We start from the raw sequence: 21854 nt of genomic DNA, 5'->3' as shown, positions 1-21854 counted from the left end.
CAGTTTCTGGTGTGCATGTGTGCCAGAAACTGAAAGATGAGGTGGTCGTTGAGCATGTGCATGCCGGAAACTGGAAGACCATCTTCCTGTCATGCGCATGCGCTCCAGGCAGCTGCTGTTCCGGTTTCTGGCACTCCCGCATGTGTGAAGACCAGCTAGTTAGCATGCTGGAACCCAGAAGAGATATGGGCAACACCTCGTATGCCCAGAGAGATGGCTCAGTGTGCCACTTCCAGCACGTGTGCCATAGGTTTGCCATCACGGACCTAGTGACTGAGGTACAAGGCTAGAAATTAGGAGACTGTGAGTTTTAGTCCCATTTTAGGCATGAAAGCTGGCTGGGTGACTTTGGGCCAATTCACTAGGAGACTGAGTTCTAGTTCTGTCTTAGACACGAAAACCAGCTGGGTGACTTTGGGCCAATCACCAGGAGTCAGTGAGTTCTCGTCTCGCCTTAGGCATGAAAACCGGCTGGGTGGCTTGGGCCAGTCACTCTCTCTCAGTCCAACTCACTTCACAGGGTTGTTATTGTAGGGAAAATAGGAGGAAGTAATACATATACAGGGAATTTGTCCCTATAATAAAGGCATTTAAATTCACATCAAGTTTTGCATTTGAAATGCATACTGTAAGGCTGCTGATGGCAGCATTAAATAGTATTACCGGGATATGATGATGCTAAATTCTCTTGATGTGATGGGAATCACTTTCTTCTCATCTGAAAACTTAAAATGAAGTTGGCCCCTTGCGTTTCACAGTGAAAGGTTCAAAACAGCTAAAATGCCCTACATTTCAAGGCTGCTATTGATTACACTTTTATTTGGTCTTTGTATGGCACTTCAGAATGGTATATTGGACTTTCTATGAAAGTATATTGGTATATTGGACTTTCCTCTACAACCATAGTAAATACATGGCAATTGTCAAGTGCTGCTAACAATACCCAGGTATGCTGCAACTGTGGAGTCCTCGGTGCTCTCTGAGCTTGATTGTTTTCGTGCAGACATTTCATTACCAAACTAGGTGACATCATCAGTGTTGGCCTAGTTTGGTACTGAAATGTTTTCCAAAAAAAAGTACCAAGCTCAGAACGCACCAAGGACCCCATAGTCCACCCATGAGCTACAAATAGTCTATCAGTAAGTTACAATTGTGGTAAATGCATATTGGTCACACAAAGGTGTGAACAGGGCTTCTATTTAGGATTGACAATTTGCAAGGTCCCACAGTGGACACCAATGGATAGTAGCTGGTTTAGGAATGAAGGTTCCCCCATCTGAACATCCTCTATTCTGATACAGATACAGATTAACAGAGTTATCTGTATCTGGGACCTTGTAGGTCATCTAGTCCAACCCCCCCACCCAAGCAGACCCTACATCATTTTTGACAGAGGGCAGACCAGTCTCTTCTTGAAAGCTTTCAGTGACTTCTGAATGTGAGGTGTTCGATTGGTTGATCGCTCTCACTGTCAGAAAATTTATCTTTATTTCCAGGTTGAATCTCTCCTTGGTCAGTTTCCATCCATTATTCCTTATCTGGCCTTCAGGTGCTTTGGAACATAGCTTCTTCCCCTCCTCTCTGTGGCAGCTGCTCAAATATTGGAACACTGCTATCCTGCCTCCCCTGGTCCTTCTCTTCACTAGACTAGCCATGCCCAGTTCCTGCAACCGTTCAAGATAGGATGAGTTGAGTTCAGTGGCGGGATTCATTTTTTTTTTACTACGGTTCTGTGGGTGTGGCTTGGTGGCGTGGCAGGGGAAGGATACTGCAAAATCTCCATTCTCTCCTGATCAGCTGGGACTCGGGAGGCAGAGAAGAGATGGGGGCGTGGCCAGTCAGAGGTGGTATTTACCGGTTCTCCCAACTACTCAAAATTTCTGCTAGCAATTCTCCAGAACTGGTCAGAACCTGCTGAATGCCACCTCTGGTTGAGTTAGGTGTTAGGACAGAAGACGTAGCAAAGAATGAGATGCCTAAGACTGGAGTAAGATGTGCTGAAGGGTCTTCATTTTCCTGTCCATTGTCCTCCTTTTCTATCTTTATCCATTATTCACGGGTAGTCCTCAACTTATAACAATTGATTTAGACTGTTCAAATTTACAACAGCACTGAAAAGAGTGACTTATGAATGTTTTTCACACATATGACCATTGCAGTATTTGCAGAATGACATAATCGAAACTCAGATGTTTGGTAACTGATTCATATTTATGACGGTTGCAGTGTCCTGGGGTCATGTGATCCCCTTTTGAGACCTTCTGACAAGCAAAGTCAGTGGAGAAGCCAGATTCACTTAGCAACTTAACAACTGCAGTGATTCACTTAACAACGGTGGCAAGGAAAGTCATAAAATGGGGCAAAGTTCACTTAACTGACTTGCTTAGCAACATACATTTTGGACTCAAATGGGGTCGTAAGTCAAGGTCTACCTCTATTAGTAACTGCCATGAGGTCAGTTGCATAATAATTTATTTTAGGGCAACTGCTAAACATCTGTATTGTTTACAGTGCTAAAGCCATCTGATGTTCCCTGACTTCATACTGGCAAAACAATGACTATAATTCCATCGCTTTATACTTGCCAAAATAGTAACTTTTAGGACAGAACCAAAATAACAAAGCAAAACAAAAGTCTTAGCATCTATCCAGCTCACTGTTGTTTACACCAGCAATGCTGGAGGAGGATTATGAGAGTGGAAACCGAACAGATCCAAAGGTTATTAAATTAAGAAAGAGTCAGTTGGCCCCTTTTCAGTTAGATTCCCCCCAGATATAGTTACAAACACCAGAGAATGGGACTAAACGTGGAATGTTTGAGTTACAGCCCCTTTTTGAATTTGTAATTCTAAAATAAGAATATTTGGTGAGTCTAAATCCCTCTGAAATTTGTGGGATTTCAACAGATGTTTAAATTACAAAGTATTTGTCATTCCCCAGATTCCAATCTTAATGATATTTATGAAAGCACGAAGAAAAGATGCCAGAAAATGAAGATTAAACCTCCTTTTGGCTTTATTAAATTTGGAACTATTGAGACATACACATTTTTTTAAAGCATTAAAACGGGGCAGAAAGAGTAAGTTAACCAAAGGCTACAATGAACATAAAGGGGACTCCTATAATTGCAGACAGAACAGGAAGGGTAAAAGGAAAAATAAAACTTTAAATCCTTTCCCTTGCATTCCCTTGCTTCACTAAGTCTGCATGTAAATTAACTGACATTCCAGTGAAACATATTTGATTGAAAATCCACTGAGGAATATAAAGTGACGGATGTGGAAAGCTAAATCGCCCAAGGCAATTTGTGAGACTAAAATAGCAGGAAGGGAAAGAGTTAAGTAATACCTCTCCTAGTCTGTTTTTTTTCCTGATTAGATTGTGAGTAACACAGTTCAGTCCTCAGGCACTCCAGCCTCAAGAGCAATATGTTTCATGGATTCATAAAGAGACCTTGGAGGTCATCAAATCCAACCACCCTGCCTATGGCAGGAGTCCTTATACCATTCTGGAGAAATGGTTTTGCCAGTGATGGGATTCAAATAATTTAACAAACTGTTCTCTGCCCTAATGGCTAGCTGGATGGGTGTGGCCAGGGTGTGTGACAGGCAGCACTCAGCCTCCTGCATCCCACAGGGAGCAAAAACAGACTCTGGGGGGTGCCCCCCCACATTTTGGGCCTAATAGGCCTCCCTGCACTTACCTGGGAGCCAAAACAGGGCATATGGGCACCCCTGGAAGGGACAGGGCCAGCCAGCAATTTAACAACCGGTTCACTCGAACCAGCCCAAACCGGCTGAGTCTCACCACTGGTTTTCTCCAATCTTTTCTTGAAAATCTCCAGCAATGGAGCATCCACAGCTCCTGGAAGCAAGCTATTCCATTGGTTAATTGCTCTCACAGTCTGGAAAGTCCTCCATATTTCCATATCTCTCTCTTTGGAGTTTTCACCCATTGCTTCTTGCCTGACCTGAGATGCTACGGTGAGTAAGGGTCAGGGTTTACTACCACGTACATTTCAGGTTGTGAGTTAGTTCACTTTGTCATGTAAAAAGGAGGTTCAACAGATGGTAGGAGATCATTTTTCACACATACACAAACACACCCATTTCTGTGGAGGTCGAAGGAATTCCCACACATACAAAGAAGCCACATCAAACACTGCATTTTCACGAGGTGAGAGTAATATAGGGCAGCCCCCCCTCCCATACCTTGGTATTAACATGCCTCAGTTACACCTTTCCCCCCCCCCCCTGCAGCATCTCCATGAAGTTGCTTCATCTTGTGGTCAGATTCTTAGCTTTACCAATAAGAGTAAGCTTATCCTTTTTCTTCCCCTTCCATCGAAAGACAAATGTGCAAAATCTGTGACATTTTCTCTTTAGCAGGGAAAGGTGTGATTTGAATCGGGGGCAATCGCGCTGACCTTATTTTCTGTTGAATGGGTGTGGCGTCACCTGCCAATTTCAGCATTTCCCTGTCATGCCCCGCTGCCTGGCAATTAATATACATTCGTTTCTGTAGAGTACTAAGGTATGGACTTGGGGGAAGTGATGATGTTACCTGGCTGGGTAATGAACTGTCTTCAAGAAAACCACCAGGCTCAGAGAGTACTGAGGTCTCCACACTCTTGGTTCCTCCTTTGTCTTAGATCAGTGTTTCTCAAACTTGGCGACTTTAAGTCCTGTGGACTTCAACTCCCAGAATCCCCCAGCCGGCTGGGGAATTCTGGGAGTTGAAGTCCACAGGACTTAAAGTCGCCAAGTTTGAGAAACACTGTCTTAGATGATCAGTGCTGGAGTTGCCCCATTTTTGCAATCTCCTGCAAATGAATCAGTCCGACTTCTCAAACCAGCACAGCAGCCCCATTTGTCTAAATGTTCCTATTTGGCTACTTCTGCTCACAGGAACCTGAAAAGCCTTCCCATCCTGCAAAGCGAAGCCAATCTCACTTTGACTTTTAACCTTTGAAATTCTTTGAATTCAGCTGAGAAGGTCCAGCTGATTGCACCTTATCCTTCCCTGCCTCCCCCACTTCTCCGAGCAACAAACAAAGAAACAAGTTTGTAAAGGAAATGTGGGTCAGCCTACTTTTAAAAAGAGAAAGTGTGGTGTGACAAAGGAGAATTACGCCGTTTGTGGTCTTTTCTTCCCTCCAAAATTTGCACCAGTTTTCTTTTTAATTCAGTTTGTGAGATTACATTCTAGAGGAGTATCTTTTTGCATGAGTTCCCAAGACTAGAAGCCACAGTCTCCAAATGTTGGCCCAAAGTCAACCAGCCACCTTTCGTGGCTAAGGAGGGACTAGAATTCCCAAACTCCTGGTGAGTGGCCCAGAATCCCCCATCCAGCTTCAATGGCTAAAGCAGAACTAGAACTCAATGTCATCTGCTTTCTATGTCTTAACAATTAGACCAAACTGGCTCTTTCAGATAAAATAATTCCTCGAGTCATTGTGTTCAAAAATTAAATCTTTTTTAACGGAGTCTGTCTCCATAGTTTTGTACCTTGGAGTGGACAACCGTTTATCTGAAGCCTTATAGGGTTATCAATCAATCAGAATAGGGTTGGAAGGGACCTTGGAGGTCTTCTAGTCCAACCCCCTGCTCAAGCAAGAGACCCTACACCAAGAGTTGGGCTTCCAAGTCTGTTATTCTGAACTGAGGAAGTCCTCTTCCTCTGAACTAGGATATTCTTTATTCCCAAATAAAAGCTAGAAACGAAACACAAAGCCTTTGGGCTTTTCAGTGTCTCTCTTTTGAGTTTCTCCCTAAGAGTCTGTAGAGATTCTCAGTCACCCAGGTTATGGTTGTCCCAAAGGTGCTTTTTTTTTTCAAAAAGCAATTGGACTTTCTGATTTTTTTTCTTTTGAAGACGTTTCGCTTCTCATCCAAGAAGCTTCTTGGGCTGACAGGACGTGGAAGAATGGAAGGATTTACATTCCTTGCAGGCAGCTAATCCTTTGCATCCTTTTAGAGGGTCCTTGAAGCACTTGGAGGTTTATTTGTGTCCTCAGGTCACCTGAGTAATGGGAATGGTTCCTGTAGTCTGCAATTTTTTCCCCTCTGGAAATCCGTTCCTTATTCCCACACCATTCCAAAGGGGTTCATCCCAAATTGTATAGCTCAAAAGTCTGTAGAGAGTTCTCAGTCATCCAGGTCTTGGTTTTCCCAAAGGGGCTTTTTGGGCAGAAGGCAACTAGATGTGCTTGGTGTTCTTTTTTCTTTTGAAGGCGTTTCTCTTCTCATCCAAGAAGCTTCTTCAGCTCTGACTGGATAGTGTCAGACTTCTTCCATTCCCCCCACTATCCTGTCAGAGCTGAAGAAGCTTCTTGGATGAGAAGAGAAACGCCTTCAAAAGAAAAAAAAAATAAGCGTCCAGTCGCCTCAGGAAAAAAAGCACCTTTGGGACCTTTCTCCCTCAGCAAAGTCCAGTCATATTTTTTTTGTATGATTTAGGAAATAAAACTTTGCCACCATCCCGGGCTGCGGGGGGGGGGGGGGGCTGGACCACAGCTGGCGCCGCCGCGGGCACACGCACGGAGGAGGAGCTCTTCTCTCTCCCCCCCCCCCACGCGCGCGCGTCCCCGCTCGCCCCAATGCCAGAGTTCCGCCGCAGCGGGGGGGGGGGGAGGGAAGGGACGAGGCGCGTGCGCCGGCCACTTCCTTGTTTTCCTCACGTGACCGCGAGGCGCGGCGGCGAAGCAGGAGGACGAGGAGAAAGTGGGCGGGCCGCGCGTTGGTAAATCATCCTCCTCCCTCCCTCCTCTGTCTTTAAAACAAAACCCCACCAGAGCGCATGCGTCGCTGGAGGCATCAAGCGAACCCGAAGGAGAGAGCGCCTGCGCGTTTATGCCCGCGCTCTTTCTCTCTCTGACTCCGGAGTAGGCGGGGCAGGCGAGCAGGCAGGCGCGTGCGTTTTGCTGCCCCCGCCCGCCCGCTGGCGGAGGCGGCTGCAGCAGGCGGCGCGGGAGCGCGCGCGCGCGTGGAGGGAGGGAGGAAGAGGCGCGTCTGGAGAGCGGACGGACGGACGGGCAGGCTCGGCGGTCTTGCTCGGGAGGTTGCAGCCGGGGTCTCCGTTCTCCTCCTCCTCCTCCTCCTCCTCCTCCGCTGCTGTTGCTGATTCCCCCCTCGCCGGGTCCCTCCTCGCCCCCACGCTCCATCTTGGGGGGGCGCAGCGGAGGGTCAGAGGGGGCGCCTGCGCAAGTTAGTAGCTCTGGGGAGAAGGGGAGACCCTCCTGCAGCAACCCCGCCAAGGGGGTGGTGGTCCGTCCCTTGCAAAGCAGTTTCCAACCCCACCTCCCCAGTTTCCAGGATGGTGGGTGGGGAGGGGGCGCGACTCAGGCCAAGAAGCAAGATATGGATTTCTCCTATTTTGGGGAAGGGGAGATGCCAAGGAGCTGCTGTAGTACCCTGGAAGCGCGACGTCTCTCTCGGGGCTGGAGAGGAGATCTTGGCGGAGCGCCCCTTCCTCTCCTGCCCATCCCACTCCTCTCCTTCCCTTTGCTGGGACCAGGAGAGATCCAGGAGCTTTCCGAAGCTGGGAGGGATCACTTTGCATTTTTTTTGCAAAAGGGGAGGGGTACATGGCTGGACCTGGCACTGGGCTGGCAGCTGAATTTAATTTATTTTATTTATTTTGTCAAGCATGTGTAAGATAACAGCTATAAGTATAAACATAATTCTGAATACAGAAAATGGATACAAATTAGTGGGGACAGTAGGACAGGGATGGTAGGCAGGCTGGTGCTCTTATGCGCTTGTTGGCAAAGTATTGGGGGGGATAGTTGGGGTGAGCCTGGGACCCGCCCCCCTTTGGGGAATAGGGGCTCTGAGACAACCTGAACTGCTCCTGCTGACTTTGGGTGGTGGAAGAAGAGCTGCTCTGAGTCAGACAGACGTGACCCAGGGGAGATGGCTCCCCCACCCCACCCCTAGTTAGTATAATCTCTACCAGGAAGGGCATCCTGCTTCTCTTCTCTTTCCAGCAGGCTCCCACTGCAGTCAGGAGCCCAGCTGATCTCCCCTCCTTGATGCCCTGCCTTCTTGTTTAATGCTCTCACTCTCTCCTTGTCTCTCCTTTCTTCTCCTTGTGGCTTTTCGACTGTCCCCGTGGGGCAGGATCATGCCGGACCAGATCACTGTGTCGGAGTTTATTGCTGAGACGACGGAAGATTACAATTCCCCAACCACGTCCAGTTTTACCACCCGGCTACAGAACTGCAGGAACACCGTCACGCTGCTAGAAGAGGTACAGTACATCAATACTTGTCCTCTCCTTTTCGGTTTGCGGGTTGCTGCCTTGTGTTCTTCGTGATTGTGACATGTGTGCTCTGGACAATAAGGGTCTCCGGGGTCTCCTGCACCCTTTTGAAAAGCTCAGAGGCTGCATGCTCTCTCTTCCATATCCTGCTATTTATTTTGCATTCATGATGACACTAGGGGCAACAGAGGCAGGATTGTTTGTCCATATAATTACACAGAGGAAATGGTTGTATGGAATGAATGAAGCTTGGTGTATCTTTGGCACAGGTGAACAGTAAATAATTAGTGGCAAGGAGTGGAGGAAATTGCTCACAAATGCGGAACTCCAGCAAAGGCACTGATGAGAAGTTGGAAGATGATGAAAGTAAAGGAGGATGCGGTGTGGTGGGTTATTTTGTGGCAGTAGTAACTTGCTCAGTCTAATCCATTTCCCCCAAAATTAAATGTCATGATTAACATAGATATAGGTGTCATTCTTGACTTCTGCAAAATATATGTGTGGAATGGACTGTGCAAAATCTTGCAGACCAGAGGCTTTGTTTTTCAATAATGCATAGTAGAAGACATTTCTGCAAAATGAAGCAAAACTAATCTCTTTCATTTTTCTGTCCTGTCATTTATCCGTATCATTCCTTGAATCGTTATCCCAGCATCTTACAGCCATTGATTTTAACAAGGCTATCGAATTAAGCTGGTAGTTTTTCTGGCATCATTTAAATTATTGCTGGCAGAAAATGTTTTCTGGCCTTCTTGAAAGAGCTTTAATTCCCTGACACGGAGATTGCCCTGATAACGTTTTTCCTTTAGGGAAGATAAAATGACATTCTGAAAGATTGGTGGTAATTGTGTCTTCATTCAAAGATGTCTTGCTTAAAGCCATTTTAATGTTGTTAACTAATTGGGTAATAGAACCAAAGGATAAGATAAATGTCGTAAGGATGTCTTGTTGGAAGAATGGTATTGTTTCAGAATTATAACTTTTACTGTGCTGTGTCAGTTTTTGCTGTGTAAGTACTCTTTTGTACAATTTCCCAAATAGTGAATGTAGCCAATCAAATGCTCCTATTGCTTGTTCAGTCAGTTTAAGGGAACAGTCTGTTATGGGGGGTTGGTGGGTTTGGACTTGAATCCCCTTGGCTGGCTCTTCCAAGGTTTGTTGGGATCTGAATCAACAATCTTCACCGCTTCTTTTAAATCCCCTTATGTCATCTTTCAAGCTTTACTCTGAAAGGAGTTTAGTAAAGATGAAAGAAAATCAGAGCTTTGCTTTTCACTTCGACAAAAGATAATCACTCCTGCTGCTACCATGGATCTTTGGGTTTCTGATCCCCAAAAGATGTAGACAGGAGGGATTTAGAAATCATATGATCCTCTGTCATCTTGCCTGGATGGGGTGGGGTAGCAGCTGGAATCTGACAATTCAGGACTTTTTTTTCCTGGGTGACCTTCAAGCTTTCATAAAGTGCCTTTGAGGATTGTTGTTGTTTAGCAAGCGGTTTTAAATCCAGTTGCAACTGTGAAATGCTAAAAGACAGTATGTTACTCAAATAAACACTCTCGCCAGACAAAATGTATTCACAGTGGCCTTCTGTGTTAGCCGCATATACTAAGTGTATCAATCTATTAAAAGTTTACCCTTGGTGTGTGACTAGAATTTTTTTTTCCATTAGTTTTGTACTGAGCGGAAGAAAGAAACTGCTACATTTTGGCTAAAATGTGTTATGAAAGTATTTTCTTTAAGGCTGCGGTTTTAAGCATCTTGGGTAAAGTAAATTCTTGAAATAAATTGGATACAATTATTACCTCAGCATGTGTTCAAATCCTTGGGAATGTTCAGAACAGTGAATTCAGAGATTTTTTCTTTTTGAGAATGCTGAGAAATATTGTTGGACTAAGCCAGGATTTTTAAGACCAGGCAACTTCAAGATATGTGGACTACAATTCCCAGAATTCCTCATGCTGGCTGGGAAATTCTGGGAATTGAAATCCATGTATCTTAAAGTAAGGATTAGGACTTTATACCATGTCTTCTTACAGTAATTAATGCATTTCTTTTCTTTGGTTAATCATGGAACCTGTGTTTTCTAAGAAAATAATAAATATCAGTATTTTTTTAAAAAAAAAAATCACACACACCCCTTAACAAGAAAGCAAATACATGCCTTTTCTATTTTCTCTGTCAACAAATAAAATAAAGGGAGAAAGAAAGGGAAATAATGACACTCAATGGTTTTATTGATTGTCATTTGTTGTTGTTGTTGTTTAAGTAGCAAGCCAGATTGTTGATTGCTTGGTTATATAAAGACTTAATGATTTTCCTGTAACATTTTAAGGACTTAATTTTTCTCTGCTGGAGAAAAAAAAAACCCTCAAAATGGCCAATTGAAAACTATTTAGTGAAACGTTTGAAGCAGAAATGGTTGCAGTTGATAAAATCCGTACTCTACCTGCGAATTATATTTTTAAGAATAATTACCAGTACTTTTTTTTCAAAATAGTTCTATATCACTTGCTGAAAGATGTTGGGATAGAAAAAAAAATGCAGTAGTACTATATTTATTTATTTATTAAATGTATATGTCACTCATCTTAACTGTCAAGTGACTCCGGGCAGCTCACAGCATCCTAAAACAGCAAATAAAATATTAAAATTATTAAGTGATTATACACCAATAATCATGCACATAATTACACCAGGCAAAGATCTTTTTCTTCCTCAGGTGCCCATGTTGGTATTCTGATATCGCCAATATTGTTTGCCCATACTGCTCAAATGCCAAAGATTTTACAACATGGAGAAATGTAATGAGCATTTATTGGAAATTTTCTGTGTGATTTATTGAGATGTCTCCAAAAAAATAATAATCATATTGTCTCTAGTTTTCTCTTCCATATTACTCTGGCAACATTGGCTTATTGGAAGTACAGATAGTTGTCAACTTACCAACAGTTCCTTTTAGTGATGGCTCAAAGTTACAACTAGTGTTTTAAAAAGTGACACGAACCTTTTTCACACTTACAAACCAATGCAGCATCCCCATGGTCACATGCTCAAACTTCAGAGGCTTGGCAACTGACTCATATTTCTGAAGATTGTAGTGTCCCAGGATCCTGTGATCCTCTTTTGCGACTTTCTGACAAGAAAATTCAATGGGAAAACCAGTTTCACTTAACAACCGTGTTACCAATTTATTAACTTCAGTGATTCACTTGGCAAGAAAAGTTGTCAAATGAGGTAAAACTCACTTAACAAATGTTTCATTTAGCAACAGAAATGTTCAGCTCTGTTGTGGTTGTAAGGCTACCTGTATTTCAGAGCTTCAAAGAAGAAAGTTAGCATTTTGAATGGGACCAGATCCAAAATGGCTACCGTTTTTTTTTTTTTTTTTGCTGTCTAAGTGCATTTGGAACCAGTTCTCTGAAGCCTCTTCAGGACTTTGCCAGATTAGAGTTTATTCCCAAAGGCAGTAATCCATTGTGTAGACTGGTGTTTTCAAAGTTGGCAACTTTATGGAGGATGGATTTCAGCTTCCAGAATTCCCCAGCCAGCCTAAAACCTGAGATAGACTTTCCACACTTCAACTAATGGGGTGACCATATAAATCAGATGGAGGATGGCTGCGTGAATAATATGACCAGTTTCAGGTTATTGAGAAGGGGTATCCAGAAGACTGCTTTTAAACTGGGGTGTTGGAGAAGACTTTTAAGAATCCCTTGGACTGCAACGAGATCAAACCAGTCACGGGATCAATCCTGTCCGTTCTTTGGAAGGACAGATGCTGAAGCTGAGCCTCAAATGCTTTGGACCACAAATGAGAAGAGAGGAGTCCTTGGAAAAGACTGATGTTTTGAAAGATGGGAAGGCAAAAGGAGAAAGGGATAGCAGAGGATGAGATGGCTAGATAGAGTTATTGATGCAATGAACATGAATTTGGACAAACTCTGGGAGATAGTGGAGGACGGTGAGAGGCTGGCATGCTGTGGTCCAAGGGGTCACGAACAGTTGGTCATGACTTAGTGACTGAACAACAACAAAATCCAGAAGACCCATGTGTTGTAATTGATGGATTGATAGAACCGGGGTGGCACAATGGTTAAAATGCAGTATTGCAGGCTGCGCACTGCCAGCAGTTCGATCCTGACCGGCTCAAGGTTGACTCAGCTGTCTATCCTTCCGAGGTGGGTAAAATGAGGACCCAGATTGTTGGGGGGAAAGAGATTGACTCTGTAAACTGCTTAGAGAGGGTTGTAAAAGCACTACGAAGTGGTATATGAGTCTTATTGCTATTGCCATAACAGGCATGCAGAGTTTGACACTTGGAATGTTTTCCATTCCTTTCATAATAAAGCAGCTCTGAGTAATGTGACCAGGAAGGAAGTATGGAGCAGACACCAATATTCTGAGCCCTTGCTTTGCTATGTCTCCCAATGGAATGAATTGGTAGGTTTTAATCCCCCCCCCCCTTTGTAGTTTCTATCCTGATCCAGTTTCTTTTTCTAATCTGATTTTTTTTCTTGCTGGTTTCTAATCCACACCAGTTTTGATCCGTTTGGTTATTTTGACAGTTTTGCTACCGATGGACATTTTACTCACATTCTTTCTGGCATTGCATTGGATTGGAAAGAAAAATAAAAAAGAATCTCTCCTTGCAGAAATCCAAAGCATAGCATTCAAATTATATAAAACAGAATTATGTCATATTTGTTTGACTCTTTATTCATTCCTGGTAATTATCATTATGCAGTTTGACTATGTACTTATGCATATCTATCTATGTATATATGTGTATATATTTAATATGTTATATGTGATTATATTATAGCTGATTATAGTGTAAATATAATTTGTGGGAATCCTGCTGAATGTGATCAAGTGCCTATTTCAGAGAATATCCTGTTTCATAAAACATCCAAACAGATGTTTCTGGAAAGTCTTACGTATAAGATATAAAGACAGTAAAATTTTTAGCTGTTTTGGATAGCATCTGGTATTCCAAAGGCATTTAAAATTAAAGGTAAAATACAGGTACTCCTCAATTTATGACCCCAGATGAGCCCAACGTTTTGTTGCTAAGCAAGATGGTTGTTAAGTGAGTTTTGCTCAATTTAATGACCTTTCATGCCACAGTTGTTAAGTCAATCACTGCAGTTAAGCTAGTAACACGGTTGTTAAATGAATCTGGCTTCCCCATTGACTTTGTTTGTTAGAAGGTCGCAAAAGGGGATCCCATGACCCCCAGGAAACTGCAACTGTCGTAAATGTGAGTCAGTTGCCAACTGTTCGAATTTTGATCATGTGACCAAAAGTTTACAGGGTTGAGAAATACTGTTTTAAAATTCATTCTTTCTTGATCAGTGTCAGAGTCTGGCATTGTATTCTGTAGTAGCTTTAATTTAAAGGGATGGGTAGTGTTATAGCTCTGTTTACCTGGCACCAACTCTTGTTAGTAATATGTGGGGCAGCTAAAAGTTCCTTATCTTAGTAGTACTAGTTGAGATTCAGCAGACAGCATCAAGAGTTCAAAATTATGCATTACACTGAGCTCTAATGTGGTGTGGTCTGTGTGATCTGTGAACCATGGTTAATGAAAGATGAGGGATCAACTTTAAAACTTGTGGACTTCAGCTCCCAGAATCCCTTAGCCAGCCATGATCCCCGATGTAGAGTATCATAGAGTATGAATCCATTCAGTTGTTCCAATTTTGAGAAACCGTTATACAAATCAAGGCCTAATGTAGAATGTGAACTCCGGCATAGTTGTATTTTGGAATTCTCTTACCTACCACAAAGTGAAAGGTGGTTTTCCAGCAATTTGTTTCATGAACATCATCTTTTAATCCTGGTTTTAAATTTGCTGTTGATTCTTATTGATTCTTCAAGCTTTGAGCTGCCCCAAACACAAACACTGCTGCTTTTGGGGGATTAAAAATAATTATTAACGATTTCTTATCAAATTTAAGCATGTTAAGTTCTAGAACATAGAATAATATGGTTGGAAGGGACCTTGGAGGTCTTCTAGACCAACCCTCTATCCATGGCAGGAGATCCTATACGATTCTGGACAAATGATTGAGCACCCACTACTTCTGGAGGCAAGCCAGTTCCACTGATTACCATATTTTTCGGAGTATAACACGCACCTTTTCCCCTCAAAAAAAGGCTGAAAATCTGGGTGAGTCTTATACACTGAATACAGCATTTTTTGCCTCCCAAAACCCCGCCCCTTCACCAAAATGGCTGTACATGGCCTGTAGAAGGCTTTCAGAGAGCTCCTGGAGGCTGGGGAGGGCAGAAATGAGCAAAAAATGGCCCCTTGTTTGCTCAATTTTACCCCCCTCCAGCCCCCAGGAGCACAGGCTATCCATGCCCCCTTTTTTTAAAACGAAAAACAGGATGTTTTTTGTTTGTCCCCCCCCTCCCCCCGAAGCACTCTGCAAGCTCCCAAAAAGCTATTCAAACTTTGGGAGGTTTGCAGAGTGCAAAAACTTTTTTAAAAAAAATTTCTTCTTCAAAACCTTGCTGCGTCTTATACTCCGGTGCATCTTATACTCCAAAAAATATGGTAGTTGTTCTCGCTATCAGGAAGTTTCTTCTTAGTTCTAGGTTGGTTCTCACTTTAATGCTCTTCCATCTGTTACTTCTTGACCTATCCTCGGGTGTTTTGGAGAATAGGCTGACCCCCTCTTATCAATGAAGGCAAATATACCCGTATGTGTCCCAGGATAATATCGCAGGATCCAATTTAGGTCAATCACAGGGACCAGAGGTTGTCTTCTAAGCTTTCAGACTCATGCTGGAGCCCATCCTCAAGAGAATTTCTCTCTCACTAGAATGTGTCATATTCTGGTGAGAGAGAAGTTCGCTGAGAATGGGCACCAACACAAGTCCAAAAACTCAGAAGACTGAACTTCTGGTCCTGGTGACCATCCCAGATTGGATCTTGACCCCTTCCCCTCTGTGACAACCCTCAAGTACTGGACAATTACTATCATATCACCCCTGAGTCCTTCTCTTCGTTAGACTAGACATACCCAGTTCCCTCGATCATTCATCATATAGCTTAACCTCCAGACCCTTAATCTCCTTTGTTGCTCTTCTCTGCACTCTTTCTAGAGTCTCAAAATCTTTTTTTGTATCATGGTGAACAGAATTAGATGCAGCACTCCCAAGTGTGACTTCACCAGTGCTTAAACATTTAAACAGGCTTTTAACTTGTAAAGAAAACATGAGAGGAAAAGTTTCCCATAAAATTAAATTTTGATGAAATGCTCCATTCTGTTGACAATAAAAGTCCTACTCTGTAGTTTTCTTTTTTTGCTTTCTGCAATTTGTGACAAAGGAGAGAGGAAACAGGATGTTGTAGAAGTTGAAAACTTACTGTTGGTATAATATCAAACAAATATGTTATACTAATTAAGTAATTCTTGAATCATTATTCTGAAGTGTGTCAACCCGGCAGTTTTTAGGCAGTGAACAATGCATATGTGTATTCAAATAAATATCATGTGCAATCATTTTCTTTCAGGATATGCAACAATAGTTAACGCCTCATCATTGAGGGTTCTTCAGTATAAATTACTTTTTTTTTCATGCACATTAGCATAGTCCTTTTAGTGTGCTAAATGAAAATGACATATTTCTTAAGCCAGTGTAGTTTGAATGTTTTAAGCATGCAACTATATGCGGCAATGGCTTTAAGGAAACCGAACCCAGCAGCAAATGCTACAGAGTGGGTTTACGTTGCACAATATTTATATTCATTGTTTTTTGTGACTATATTTGGTTGAGGCTCGCTCTGAAATTTTGCCTTTAGAGGTCTGCTGTGTGCGTGGGCCTGGTGTACGCAGGTGCCTCTAATCACTAGACATGCTTGCTACACATTTTCGTCTTCAGATTCCATGGCAGTGGGGCTATATAATACAAACTGAATTGAAATTCCACCTGGGTTTTACTTGAGGATGTTGGCAGATATGATTATGCAGTTTGTTGTTGTAATTAATACCTTTCTCCTACTGGTGTAGAAATGGCAGGAAGTATACTGTAAAGCAAGTCAGCCAATAGCAAGTTATGAGTTGGCTCTTTGGCTTAAGACTTGCAAGATTCGTAGGAGCAATGGGTTGATTTTTCCAGAGTTCTGTGTCCATGTGATTCTTTTCAAATAATTAATACCCTAAACAATTAGGAGGGGCACGATGGCTCAATGGTTCAAGACACTGAGCTTGTCAGCTGGAATGCTGAGTGTCACCCAATGGATTAGCTCCGGTCCCTTGCTGCAGCTCCTGCCCAAAAGCATGAAAATGCAAGTAGATAAAAAGGTACCACTTTGGTGGGAAGGTAATGGCGTTGTATGTAACTTGGTGTATAGTCATGCTGGCCACTTTACCATGGAAGTGTCTTCGGACAATGCTGGCTCCCTTGGCCAAGAAGTGGTGATGAATATACCTGTAGCATCAGACACGACTGATAGGGGGAAACTTTACCTTTTTACACAATTAGGAAAACCATACCTTAATCATGGAACTACTAAGAAGAAAACCACATTCTCACCAACACTAGCAGGGCAACCTATTATATATATTGTATGTTATGCTGCATTAACAAAGGGATGGAACCAAGATCACGTGAAGTGTTATTATACCACTTTATAATGCTTTGATAAGACCACACTTAGAATTTTGCATCCAGTTTTGGTCACTACAATGTAAAACAGATGTTGAGACTCTAGAAAGAATGAAGAGAAGAACAACAAAGATGATTAGGGGACTGAAGCCTAAAACATATAAAGAACGGTTGCAGGAATTGAGTATGTCTAGTTTAATGAAAAAAAGGGGTGACATGATAGTCGTGTTCCAATATTTGAAGGGCTGCCACAAAGAAGAGGGAGTCAAGCTATTCTCCAAAATACCAGAAGGCAAGACAAGAAGCAATGGGTGAAAACTAATCAAGGAGAGAAGCAACCTAGAACTAAGGAAAAAAATAGACAATTAGAACAATTAATCAGTGGAACAACTTGCCTCCAGAAATTGTGAATCCTCCAACACTGGAAATTTTTAAGAAGAAATTGTCTGAACCATTTGTCTGAAATAGTATAGAATTTCCAGCCTGAGGAAGGGGTTTGACTTGAAGACCTTCAAGGACCCTTCCAACTGTTATTCTGTTCTGTTCTAAATTGAAAGCAAAGGCCACTCCCTATCAGCACTGAAGATGTTACTTAGTTGTAATGAAAAGTCTTCAGGAAAACAAAGAAGATCAAAGACTTCAATCCTAAACTACATATATATTGCATTTGTGCTGATAAATAAATAAAGGGAGGCTAGTATAGATCTATTTCAAGCTATTTAGCTCTCATCAGCTAGCCATACCCTTACTGGGAATTGAACCTGGGCTGTATTACATATTAGGCAGTTGTATTAGCTACTAAGCCACAGGCTCTCCTCCTTTATCACGTTGTAACACAATACAGACCTATTTCCCTGGCTTAGCTGATAAAGGAGGAGAGCCTGTGGCTTAGTGGCTAATACAACTGCCTAATATGTAATACAGCCCAGGTTCAATTCCCAGTAAGGGTATGGCTAGCTGATGAGAGCTAAATAGCTTGAAATAGATCTATACTAGTCTCCCTTTATTTATTTATCAGCACGAAAGCAACACAAATGTAACAAGGCAACATTTAAAAAATGGCTTTCTGCCTGTATGGCTCCTAGGGTGGAGCTGAAAGGCAAATGGGAAGCAGTATGCTCCCTCCCATAATTGGGCATACCAGGGGTTCTGACACAACACACACACACACACACACACACACACACACTATTAGCATTTTCCTTGCATTGTGGTGATGGACAGTACAGCCAAAAATGGGATCATAATACTTAGATGATTTTAAAGGGACTGCTTTTGTCTCACAGAGATTTAAATACAGCTATTTATAGTTAATTATATATTTTTTGATTATAACTCTTGATTCTAAAACCATAGCTGTGTTTTGAGGATTTGTTTGACGTTTATTTTTATTTTTTTCAAAATGTAGATGTACAAAAGGTAAAGCATAGCATTACTTGAACACAACATGCTTCCCCACCCATGATCCCGATTGAAGTCTTAAATGAGGATTTAAGACTGTGGCAACACACACACACACACACACACACACACACACACACACACACACAAGATAGCATATGAATAGCTTGAAACCCAACCTTTCTTTCCTTTTCTATAGTAGTGTTTTATCTTATCCTACTGCTTGCTGGGAACACAGTGGCTCAGTGGTTAAGACACTGAGCTTGTCGATCAGAAAGGTCGGCGGTTCGCCGGTTTGAATCCCTACCACCACGTAACAGAGTGAGCTCCCATTACTCATCCCAGCTTCTGCCAAGCTACCAGTTGGAAAGCATGTAAAAATGCAAGTAGGAAAATAGGAACCACCTTTGGTGGGAAGGTAATAGCGCTCCGTGCGCCATTGGCGTTTAGTCATGCGGGCCACATGACCATGGTGACGTCTTCGGACAGCGCTGGCTTTTTGGCTTTGAAACATGAGATGAGCACCGCCCCCTAGAGTCAGGAACGACTAGCACATATGTGCAAGGGGAACCTTTACCTTTAGTGCTTGTGGTCAAATGCTAAAAGAAAAATGTTAATGCCCAATGAATGTTTAAGCAGAACATCCAGTTATTGTTAGGACAGAAAACAATTCGTTACAAAATAAAACTCAGTGTAACTAAACCAGCATATCTGTAGTTTTTTTTTTTTTTTAAAGAGAATGATTCATAAGAAGGGCAACAAATAGATGTGGGGGACGATTGCTAAATCACATTATAGTTATAATTAAGTCCCAGAAGCTGCCTGGACATGAATTTCCAATCTGAGTTGATAGCCACCAGCTGAATTCTTTCGTCTTTCTTCTTATCCTACAAACCCCAGATGACCTTTTGGAGAAGTACTTTGTTTTTTTCCTCTACACAACTGGAATTTCCCTCTCCTTTTGAGTCTGGCTTTTGTAAAAAAAAAAATGTTTTAAATGAACCACCAGAATCCTTCTGTAATTTGCTTTCCAAAGAAAAAAAAAGTTGCCTGATTATTTCCTAGAACTGAATGGCTTTCTCTCTTAAGTTTATTCTGCTGTGACTGTTTTCCAGTGAATTTGTTCAAAATTGAGCTGAGTCAGATAGAAGAAGTAGGGAAAATGTAGGTCGCTGGCTCCAACCTTAATGTCCTTCAGATCTATGGATTTTATTTTTAAAACGTCCGGCACTAGCCAAGCCACTGAGATATTTTGGACATTGATCTAGGATTGGAACCAGGGGCAGCATTATAAATAGGGAAAGGATATTGGGAAAAATGTTGTTTGAATATCTTTTATGGGGTCTTTGGTGCTTTCTGAGCTTGGTTGTTTTCTTGCAGCCTTTCATTACCCAACTAGGTAACATTATCAGTGCTAGTGAGTGTGGAGTTTCAATAAAGAAGAATATTTCTGACTCAAGGTTAAACTGTGGGGTCCTTGGTGATCTCTGAGCTTGGTTGTTTTCTTGCAAACCTTTCATTACCCAACTAGGTAACATCTTCAGGGCACTTCAGAAGGACTCAGTGCATCTTCAGCGCACCCAAGCACTGAAGATGTTACCTAGTTGGGTAATGAAATGTCTGCAAAAACTCATCCAAACTCAGAGAGCACCAAGGACCTTCAGTTCAACCCTTAGCTACAACTATTCACTTCCATTGATATATATCTTTTGCATTCTCACTTTTGAAATTCTGAAGCAAATGCTGTTAGACATAACAGTGTGATCAGGATGGATGAAAATAGATGATTTTAAAAATAAATTTTAAAAAACCCAGATTTCTTTTTAAAAATTTAAATCCGGTCTTTTAAATTTAAATCCATTTTTTTTTATATTTTTATGAAATTTATTTTAATAAAATGCTTTTGGAGTAAAAAAAAATCTATCTCAAGATAGTTTTCTATTTAAGATACATTAATAATTTAGTCTATTCAGCATGAAATGGAGCTTAGTTACGTAGCACGAGGCTGTATATTCTGCAATATTGCAGTCAGAGGAGGAGCCACTAAGGGACAGAGATGACAGTTGCTCTTTAAAAATCATGATTTAAATCTAGTTGATTTAAATCAAGCCTTTTTACTTGTGATTTAAATCATGATTTAAATCGTCTTTAAATCAAATCCACCCCGAGTGTGATAAAGACAAGTCTTTTCTTTCCTTTTCATACCAAAGCTACTAAAAAAGTAGATTGCTTCTGTTTTCCACTAAACAACAGTCTGTTTTGGCTAAGCCAGGGCAAACTGTAATGATATGAAAATGAACACATCCTGAGCTTGTCGGGGGGGAAAGGATGCAGAGCAGACAGATGGATGAACTTCTAAACCTCATCTTTCACAAAAAATCCTCTTTTTCAACTACTAGAATGTTGTGAGACCTTTTATTTCAAGAGGTCTTTTAAAAAATTCTGTGAATTTATACCGCGGCGAATGCTTTCATTCTAATTTGAAAAATAAGTTAATTACTATTGTTACTAAGGGCTGTAATTACAAAGAGCAACATTACAAAATATGTAGTGTGTTTTTTGGAAAAACGATGCTAGAGATTGTAGTTTCTAAGGTTTGGTTTACGTTTGCAGTCTCAATTTCTGCCAAATGAATTCTTCCTACGTCATGGTGGCATGGCTAACCCAGGATCTGATTCAGAGTCCTTGGTTTTTAAATCCACAGTGGATGTTTAAAATTTTAGAAAGAGTAAACTGACAATTGAACATATGGAAATTTGTTTCAAGTGATGCAAATCTCCCTCCCTTTTAAATGCCCATATGAAATAGAGCTCTCAGATCGTGTTCAAATACTGTATTTTTCAGATGTTGCTATTTTTGGTTATGATATTATAGATTGGTGTTATTATTTGATGGTTTTGTATATGTATCTTTTATATGCATATTAGTTTTGTATTCACTTTTTGGCTGTACTAGAACAAGGGAGTATTTTATCATGGTATCTGTATTTTTTTAAATACATTTTTATTGTTAACATATAAATATATAGAATACAGTATAATTGTCCTGTTGTCTCCCTTCCCTTTTTTCTGTTTTTGTGTAATTTTGGTTTTTTTCTAAAAAAAAAAAACTTTCCGTTTCTGAAATCTAACAAAATTTAAATGTTGCTATTTTTGACCGAACTGTATTTGCTTGAATAAAATGGATAAATGTGGGTGCCGCATATTTAACTTACTTTATTGCTCAAGAAAAAATAAATCTGCTTGTTACTTTCTCATGCTAAAAAGGATAACAAGTAAAGACTATACTATTAGATCTCCTCTTTTATAGAAAATTGGATATTGGGGGTAGTGATCAATTGGCAGGCAGGTTTGCAGATATTCAGAATTTTAGGTTTGGTAATGAAATACATGTTGTATTTCTCTCCGGTTTTTATTCACACCTCCCAAAATGCGGTATCAGCAAGTTCTAAAATTATTATATTTCTAGACTTGGTTTGTGGCTTTTCATAATTAAGCAAAGGTGGACCTCAATTTGTCAAGTTTGGAGTGGCTGAGAAGCTTAAAATGGAGATAATGTTCATATGAAGT

At 41.4% G+C, this 21854-nt stretch overlaps 1 protein-coding gene across 2 annotated transcripts in view; it reads left to right on the top strand.

Annotated features, from left to right (window-relative positions):
* The window catches only part of ASAP1 (ArfGAP with SH3 domain, ankyrin repeat and PH domain 1), a 153089-nt gene that overhangs the window by 27147 nt on the left and 104088 nt on the right, over positions 1–21854 (top strand). Inside the window, exons 1-2 of one of the 2 annotated variants that reach the window (XM_081949858.1) lie at positions 7032–7205; positions 8121–8250. In XM_081949858.1, the coding sequence (XP_081805984.1) occupies positions 8125–8250 (126 nt within the window). In that variant the 5' untranslated portion in view covers positions 7032–7205; positions 8121–8124. Of the gene's footprint in view, positions 1–7031; positions 7206–8120; positions 8251–21854 lie in introns of those variants that run through there. The other variant, XM_081949857.1, reaches the window with a different exon arrangement.

The sequence above is a fragment of the Natrix helvetica genome, assembly GCF_964273705.1.
Source record: "Natrix helvetica genome assembly, chromosome: 4".
Classification (NCBI taxonomy): Eukaryota; Metazoa; Chordata; class Lepidosauria; order Squamata; family Natricidae; genus Natrix; species Natrix helvetica.
The sequence above is the reverse complement of the archived record's forward strand: the minus strand, read 5'-3'. Positions and strand labels throughout refer to the sequence as shown.